The 8634-nt window shown below is 40.7% G+C and overlaps 2 protein-coding genes across 3 annotated transcripts; one reads left to right on the forward strand and one right to left on the reverse strand.

Moving 5' to 3' along the window:
- Positions 1 to 1366: 1366 nt before the first annotated feature.
- Positions 1367 to 4848, forward strand: eef1akmt1 (EEF1A lysine methyltransferase 1). 2 transcript variants are annotated; one of them, XM_023403284.2, is made up of 5 exons: positions 1367 to 1434; positions 2423 to 2662; positions 2856 to 2938; positions 3089 to 3378; positions 4260 to 4848. In XM_023403284.2, the coding sequence occupies exons 2-5, from the start codon at positions 2516 to 2518 to the stop codon at positions 4391 to 4393; spliced, it is 654 nt and encodes a 217-aa protein (XP_023259052.1). In that variant the 5' UTR covers positions 1367 to 1434; positions 2423 to 2515; the 3' UTR covers positions 4394 to 4848. The 2 variants fall into 2 exon arrangements, with proteins under 2 accessions (XP_023259052.1, XP_087029330.1); XM_087173204.1 differs by lacking the exon at positions 1367 to 1434 and adding an exon at positions 1464 to 1522.
- Positions 4849 to 5178: 330 nt separating this feature from the next.
- Positions 5179 to 8626, reverse strand: il17d (interleukin 17d). Its single transcript, XM_023403285.2, has 2 exons — positions 7374 to 8626; positions 5179 to 6894 (listed from the first exon to the last, which is right to left on the reverse strand). Exons 1-2 carry the CDS (start codon positions 7685 to 7687, stop codon positions 6573 to 6575), a joined length of 636 nt encoding a protein of 211 aa, XP_023259053.1. The 5' UTR covers positions 7688 to 8626; the 3' UTR covers positions 5179 to 6572.
- Between the last annotated feature and the right edge of the window lie 8 nt (positions 8627 to 8634).

Raw genomic sequence — 8634 nt, forward strand, 5'->3', positions numbered from 1 at the left:
TCATGTTCCCTGTGAGAATCCAGGGGAAGGGGGAAGTAACAATGACTGCAATATGTAAACCTGGCAAAACAAAAAGATACAGGGAGACAGATTCAGACAAAAAGTCAGATTTTATTCACACACAAAAGAAAACTACAACGAAAACCAGACAGTAGAGCTCTGGGTAACACAAAGTAACAATAACAGAACTAACTAACAACAATCACCAAACAAAAAGGTAGAATATCAATGGTGACGATCACTACAGCTCTGCACAGCTCTCTCACAAGGAAACAAATGGACCATTCAGCCTCCCCACCCTGCCTTTCAACTCTGGCTCCTGATTGGGAATTGGGGACAGCTGTGCCGATTCACCTGTTAGAGAAAAGGGGAGGGCAGAGGGTACACCAGCACGCAAAGCACAACACCACGGTATGTAACAGTGAGTCTTAAAAAAAGTCATAATAGTAAGTCATAAAACAGTCATAGTATAGTAAGGCATAAAAAGTCACAGTATAGTAAGGCATAAAAATGTATATTATAGTATGGCGTGAAAACGTCATAAAAAGTCAAGGCATAAAAATGTCATAAAAAAAGTCATAGTATAGTAAGGCATAAAAATGTATATTATAGTATGGCATGAAAACGTCATAAAAAGTCAAGGCATAAAAATGTCATAAAAACATCATAGTATAGTAAGGTATAAAAAAGTCATAGTATAGTAAGGCATAAAAACATTATAGTAAAGTAAGGTATAAAAACGTCATAAAAACATCACAGTATAGTAAGGCATAAAAATGTATATAATAGTATGGCATAAAAATGTCATAAAAAAGTCATAGTATAGTAAGGCATAAAAACATCATAGTATAATAAAGTATAAAAAAGTCATAGTATAGTAAGGCATAAAAACATCATAGTATAGTAAGGCATAAAAAAGTCATAGCATAGTAAGGCACAAAAACATCATAGTATAGTAAGGCATAAAAATGTCATAAAAACATTATAGTATAGTAAGGCATAAAAACGTCATAAAAACATTATATTATAGTAAGGCGTAAAAACATCATAGTACAATATGGCATAAAAAGCCATAGTATAGTAAGGCATACAAACATCATAAAAATATTATAGTACAGTAAGGCATAAAAACACCATAGTAGAGTAAGGCATAAAAACACCATAGTAGAGTAAGGCATAAAAACATCATAGTATAGTAAGGCATAAAAACATTATAGTATAGTAAGGCATAAAAAGTCATAGTATAGTAAGGCATAAAAACCCCACAGTATAGTAGGCGTAAACGTCTATTAATTAGTTAACTATATGCGTTTATCATTTAACTGTTTTGTCCCTCCGCGAGAGCCATACTTTCTGCAGTTACGGCATCCACCCGCGACTTGTCACATATCACATGGTCACAACACAACATTTTACTCACCGGTCTCTGATCAGGTACGTTCACTTATTGTTCGTGTTAATCAGTGGATGCTCTACCAGCGATGTTTGTTTCAGTAGCTAACCCTCATTAACAGAACAACAGGTAACGATATAAAGTGTTTTATTAAGTTTTAGCGCCTGTTGTTGTTGCGACTGGACCAACGTGGTGAAAGCTGAATAAATGTCCACGGGGCTAAATCAGAGTTGACTGTAGTTTTCAAGAAAATAAGGTGCAACAAACCAAAAAACGGGGTCAGTCTGTCACATATAAACAGTGGAGGAGGAAAGATTCAGATGTAAAAGTACTCATACATCACTGTAAGTGCTCCAGTACAAGTACAAATCCTCCTTGAAAATGTTAATTAAGATAAAAGTGAAAAACGAAGAGTTGCTTAAAGTAATGTTACTTTTAAACATTACTATTACGTTGATTTGACAGTGAAATTCAACTCCTGCAGCACATTCTTCAAGTAGTATTGTGAATTTCACGGACTTAACAAATAGAAAAAAGTAATTTATACAGTGACTGTGCCAGTATAAAAGTCAGTCAACAAACTACACCCTCCAGAATGATCAAATTTGAATCATCACCTCTCTAAGACAATTTCAATTCAAATAGAACATTAATTAAATGTAGTAGCACCTCTCTGCAACAGCTGTAACATTAAAGTGATGCACATGTGCACATTAATGCAGTCATTAAAATCCAATATCATAATACATATTTCTTAAATGGACCATTCTGCATAAGGAGTACTTTTACTTGTGATACTTCAAGTATATTTTGATGCTAATATTTTTGCTTAAGTGAAATTACAAATGCACAACTTCTACTAGATTATTTCTGCTCTGTAGTATTGATACTTTTATTTACATAAAAGAGGCGAGTGCTTCCTCCACCACTCTCTCTAAAATACATCAGATGTATATTATTAATAAGTTCCCAACAAGCTTAAATGAACTGATTATACATATAATCAATAATATTTTTCTTTTCCTTTAGTTTCAGGTGTTCTGCTCCTTCTTCATCCCTAAAGGACAGCTATTCTCCTCCTCCTCCTCCTCGTCCTCCTCGTCTTCCTCTCCTCCGCCAGCCATGAGCGACAGTGACGACGACGTTCCCACACTGTCAGCTCACACTCTGGCCGCCCTGCAGGAGTTTTACAAGGAGACCAGCACCGGTCCGGCTCACAGCACGACCCCGTCAGACCAGTTTGCTGTGGGAGCAGTGGAGGAGGACTGGGTGAGTTTAATGGATTTAGGACAAGATGACAGAAAAGCTGATTCTGCATGTGTGTGTCTCTAGTGATGAAGTAAAAAGGAGAGGATATATTGTATTACTGGTAAATGTAATGTTGTCATTATGTGCAGTAGCAACAGACTAACACTGTGTGTGTGTGTGTGTGTGTGTGTGTGTGTGTGTGTACACGTACCAGCGGATGAGTCAGTTCTGGTACAGTGATGAAACAGCAACGCAGTTAGCAGAGGAGGTCATACGTGAAGCTGGAGAGGGAGGCAGGTAAAACCACACACACACACACACACACACACACACACACACACACACACACACACACACACACACACACACACAAACACACAAAAGAAAGATCTGAGTGCTTCTTCCACAACTGCTTTTAAGTGCTTTAATGTTTGTTTTGACTCCCAGGATAGCGTGTGTGAGTGCGCCCAGTGTGTACCAGAAGTTGAAGCAGGGTGTGGTGGACGGTTCAGACCGGGTGTCTGCTGTCGTGTTGGAGTACGACCGCCGCTTCGCCGCTTACGGAGACGACTTCATTTTCTACGACTACAACGAGCCGCTGTCTTTTCCCGCCAACGTGGCTCCTCAGAGCTTTGACATCGTCCTCGCCGACCCACCCTACCTGTCCGAGGAGTGTCTGAGCAAGGTGGCCAAAACCATCAAGCACCTGAGTAAAGGCAAAGTGCTGCTGTGCACAGGTGAGAGGAGGAACGGCTCTGGTGTTGGCACATGACTCCAGTCTTTGCCTCTCATGTGTCATTAATTTATCCAGTCACAGAGATCAGCATCTGTTGTTCTGACAGAGAAATACCTGGTGGTCTCTTCACAACTGTCGTTTTCACAACATTTACTACAGTTTTGGATGTATTTCCAGAATCCTGAAAGATATATTCCATCCGCTGCATGACACAAAAGATTTATCTGTTTCCAGAGTTGCAACCAGGGCTGTAACGTCGTTATTTTCCTGATTAACCATTTGTCTATAAAATGTCATTAAATATAGTTAAAATTTCCATACCACTCATCTTATATTTTGCTTTTTTTTGTTGCACTAGTACGATTTCTAAAGACCAAGTTTGAGCCAGAGTCTGTGCAGTCATCAAGGTCCCACCCATACATCCACCTGAGCCAATCATGAGTCAATCACAGCTGTCAATCATAATGTCACATCTCCTCTTTATAGCATCAGATAATTAATTAAAACCAAACTTATCAGAAGAATGTACTGCAGCCAGCCACCAGGGGGCGATCTGGACGTTTTAGCTTAACTTTTTGGGGAGCTGTCATGTCGTCCATCTTTATATTCTGAACAGTCTCTGGTACCAATATAGAAACTAATCTCTAATTCCCTTATGTTTCAGGTGTTCTGTTATTTTATTTGTTTATTTATTATCTATTTATTTGACACCTGCCAGTAAATCAGAAGTGTTGTATGAAAAGACAATGAATGACAATATAATAATTAAAAATACTTTGCATTAGTAAATGTTTAAAATGTCCTTATATTAAGCTACGACTTACTTCCTGTTATTTGAGCAGCATTTTTACATCAGGTGTTTGTGTCCCGTCTGTTCTGCAGGAGCCATCATGGAGAAGCTGGCCACAGAGCTCCTGGATGTAAAGAAGTGCAGCTTCCTGCCGAAACACAACAGAAACTTGTCTAATGAGTTCCGCTGTTTCGTCAACTACCCGTCTCGCCTGCTGTCCTGCTGAGGAGCTGAACCTCCGTCTGATCAGAGCAGGAGCAGCAGCACCCTGATGGAGCGAGGACATCACACATGACATTTTACAGCTGTGGTAAACGCTCAACAGTTACAAATGAACTTGAACTTGTGGAGGGAGAAAGTCTCTTGACTCAAATACAGCTTGTTTACTGGCCCTTAATTTAATAACATGCTGCCGTTTCAATCCATGGAAAATTAATGGACATCAATTTTGGTTAATAGAGCACTATAAGTCTGTAATTAAGCAAAAATGCTAAATATTTAGTGCTTTCAGCTTCTCTAATGTGAGATTTTGCTGCTTTTCTGTTTTATTTCATTGCAAATTAAATATCTCTGTTTTGGGAGCAATTTGAAGACGTCACCTTGGGCTCTGGGAACTTGTGAGAGGCATGTTTCACTACTCTCAGACATTTTGATTATACAGTAAAACCCCATGATACCTTGGGCACGACTCCTGGTTATTCCTTTCACTGAACTGGCAGAAATCATGTGTGACTTGGTTCAGGTGTGATCCGTCTCTCCTCCCACCCAGTAAATAAATTAGCATCACTACCAAGTGGAACGAACGACCAACAGACAGCTCATGAGAATCGAAGGAGATGTGTTGAGAGTGTGCGTCCAAAGAAATGGAGGGAGAAGAAAAAGAAACTTTCCAGCTCCTCGCCCCTGCAGAGACTGAACCTTATTACATGTGTCACTTGATTTCTCATCAGAGGAGAGAAGCACCAACCGTTCAGTGATTAACAAGAAGAAAGAAGAATACATTTAAAAAAGTGAAAAGATAATCGTAGACGTTTATTTTCTTAACCAGTGTAATGATGTGATGATGATGACGCCGGCTGAGGGAATCACTGCTGTTCAACAAAAATCCTGAAAATGCAAAAATGAAACTGGGAAACAAACAAGTGCAAAATTCTTTGTTGTGCAGTTGCTTTGAGAGAAACTTCCTCTCTGCAAACCGAGGAACTCAATGTCCAGAAATGTCACCAACAGCTGCTAAATTAATCCAGTGATTCTGGAGAAATGGGACAAAAGCGGTTTTAATTGGAATGAATTGAATATAGACTGAGAGACAAAATAATATTAATTTAAGTAAAGGTCAATGTTTAGATTGAAATAAGTGATTATGTTATAATAGAACAAAATCTTCTTTAAGATCAGCAGCCAAATGGCTTTTGTTTTTAAATTATGAAATTAGGTTGTGGACATGCTGGTTTTAGATTATTTTAGTTTCACGTCGAAATACAACTGTTTATGTGCACGACACGTTTAGTCCCAGTTCATAAGAATGACTGAATTGACATCTGAATTTAAAATGACAGATGCAATCATCTTGAATATTTGTTGTTTTAATGAATGAATGGAAGCTTTGTGAAAAGTGTGTCAGTGTTTCCGTTTTCTCCTGGTGCAGTTTTTTTTCAGTAGGTGGCAGCATTGATCAGATCATTGACGATAATGAGGAATTTTATTCCATCTGTCAATATTTGTGTTTAATTTAATTGTTGGACCACCCAATTTACAAATAAAAGTATTCTCATTTACATACAGCTAGTTCTGATTTAATGGGCAAAGGTTTTGATCAGATTTCTGCCTCCACCCAAATGCCGTTTTGTTTGTGGTGCAGAAATGTCACAGGTGAATTTCTTCAAACCTGCACAAATCAACACAAAATGATCTGCACGACTCCATACCAGATGTGTATTTTCTGTACTTTGGCTGAACCAACTCTCACATTGTACTTCAGAGGCCTTTTAGGCCTATTCTCTCCAGTCCAGCCAATACAACAGGTGCAGATTGAGTTTGCTGTACTTAATGTATCAGGACATCTTTGTCAAGTCCAGGTCTCCTCCAAGTTTCAGTCCGAAGTCAGGTCAACTCAAGGCAGGAATGAATGTGGATTAAATAATGTCTCCGTTTCTTTCCAGATGTAAAAACATTTCAGGAGTTTATCAAGGATCAACAGTAAACAGGATGTAAATCAAATCTTCTCTTATCCAAAATATTCAGTGTGCTCCGGTTCAGGGACTGTTACAGGTGTTTCTGCTTTGCAGTATTATCATTACATCTACATTATTTTACATTTTTTTTGTGCCAGTGGAAGAAAAATAAACCAACAAACTGGAGCCGGTGTAGAAAAACTCATCTGGAGTCCAACAGCTCTGCTTCCTTCACACTTTCTTGCGTGCAGACCTGAGCCGTCCGGCTTTGGGCTCTGCTCTCTCCAGGCTCTGGTTGCTGTTGCGGCCGTCGCGCTCTTTCTCCAGCAGCGGCACACAGGTGCATCCCACGGCCACGGAGACGTAGATCTCCGTGTAGGAGTGGCGGCCGCCGATGCAGGAGCCCGTTCTCTTCAGGATCACAGAGGGAGCGTAGACCGGCGTGCTGCGGTACCGGTCACTCTCCTCACCGTACGGCCCGATCAGGCAGCCTTTACACAGGCAGTAAGCCTCCGGGATGTAGCGGGGATACCTGGTCGGCTGGTACGAGATCCTGCAAATATGAATAAGATGAATTCAACAGATGCAGTTTGTAGTTTTTAAGCTCGTTGATGCCATAATTACAGGTCAAGCACATGTGAACACAAAGTGATATTTTGACTTCTGAGGTCCGTCACTCATAAAGCTGAGGAGGCTTTTCAAAATGACCTGGAAGTTTTAAATTAAGAAGACTGTTATTAATAATAACAACACACATATTTGAGTATCCACAGGTGAACAAGTCATGGAAACATGTTCGTGAAAATAGCATACTGTGAAAGTTTTGTTGAATGATTGGAAAATAAATCTAAACAAGGATATTTTATTTTTTAATTTATAATGAAATCCAAGTAGTTTTTTATTGCAAATAGATGACTTTGCATTCTTTTAGCCTAAGTATCCTATAGATAATTGATTTTTATCACTACTCAAAAAACTAACAGCCTTACACATAATGTAAAATACCATTCACTATGTTCCACCTGCTCTCACCTGTAGGCCCAGGGGGAGATGCTGAGCAGGTTGACCGGGAGGCGGGTCTTGCTGTCGGTCGGGGCCCGTGCAGTGGTTGGGCAGGTCAGGTTCAGTTTGTCCTGCGGCTCCAGCTCCAGGGCGTGATGGAAAGCGCTCATCACTCCGACCGTGAGCCGGCCGAACATCTGCTCCAAGATCTCCTCCGGCAGGTCCAGGCAAGACCGGGACCTGGTGGCCTTCTTTCGTATCCGGCTCGCCTCGGCCGGCCAGCCCAGCAGAAACACAGCCAGGTGCAGCAGCAGCAGGAAGAGGACGCGGAACCGACGCGGCATCTCTGTGCGCCTCTCGGTGCGGTGTTGCGCGGAAATGCGTATCTACTGAAAAAGGTTTCCCTGCGCGCTGTCCTCGCCTGTCTTAATAAATGACAAGTAGGTTATCAAAATACAAGTGACCTTTGTTAATGAGGCGGATTTTTAGCGTGAACAGGTTAGTTTCCTCTGTTATAGTCCAGTGAAATGTTGGAAGCTGAAAAGCTGTAAATCCAGCAGCAGGAAAACGGTCCACAGTCCTGGCGTGGAAACCGAGGAGCAGGCGCGCCGCCAGGGAAACATTTTGGCACCACACGTCCACGGGGTCGCCAGGAGTAATAGATGCTTTAGAATCAGGAATTATTACTGCATTGGGAGTTTTACACCTGCTGCTCTCTGTTTAAGAGGAGACAACGCCACCAAGAGCGTTTTCCTGTTGCTTCTCTCCAGCGATGTGTGCGTAAAATCCGATGGAGGCGTTTGCGCGCGCAAGAACAGTGTGATCCAGCATCCAGAACAACTCTGAGTCACACTGATGTGCTAGATAAAGCCCCGTCCTAAACCTCTAGCCCCGGTAATGACAGAGCCTTGCCTTCATGGGAGCAGCTCCTGACTGGAGAGGGAAGTCCAGACTTGTTGTCTGCGTGCGCTCTGCTGCTGGATCCTGGCGTCACAACACAGTCTACTTCACTTTAAGATAAACTGGATCCAGCTACGTCCAACCTCTTATGTCAGCTCTGGTGTCAAACAGAAATGTTAAACTCCAATCACAAATTGATAGAAATCATATTTAACAAATGGAAAACACATTTTTGTGTTTCTTTTTTTTTTTATTTCCATTCCCCCTTGTCACTTAGTATGATGTTCTGTGAATTAAGATTTATGGAAGGCAAAAGCTTTAAATTAACTTCTACTTATAAAAAGCCATAAACTTAATTCAGAACAGTTTACTGTGTATTAAATCCAGTTTG

The sequence above is a fragment of the Seriola lalandi genome, unplaced genomic scaffold (assembly GCF_002814215.2).
Source record: "Seriola lalandi dorsalis isolate HSWRI2012SDOR001 ecotype SW California unplaced genomic scaffold, Sedor1 jcf7180002054104, whole genome shotgun sequence".
Taxonomy (NCBI): domain Eukaryota; kingdom Metazoa; phylum Chordata; class Actinopteri; order Carangiformes; family Carangidae; genus Seriola; species Seriola lalandi.

Excerpts from the sequence above, each read along its gene's own strand:
- il17d (XM_023403285.2), bottom strand. The coding sequence starts at position 7,687 with ATGCCGCGTCGGTTCCGCGTCCTCTTCCTGCTGCTGCTGCACCTGGCT. Across the intron at positions 6,895-7,373 it reads ATCTCCCCCTGGGCCTACAG|GATCTCGTACCAGCCGACCA; the intron begins GTGAGAGCAGGT and ends TCATATTTGCAG.
- eef1akmt1 (XM_023403284.2), top strand. The coding sequence starts at position 2,516 with ATGAGCGACAGTGACGACGACGTTCCCACACTGTCAGCTCACACTCTG. Across the intron at positions 2,663-2,855 it reads GAGCAGTGGAGGAGGACTGG|CGGATGAGTCAGTTCTGGTA; the intron begins GTGAGTTTAATG and ends TACACGTACCAG. Across the intron at positions 3,379-4,259 it reads CAAAGTGCTGCTGTGCACAG|GAGCCATCATGGAGAAGCTG; the intron begins GTGAGAGGAGGA and ends TCTGTTCTGCAG.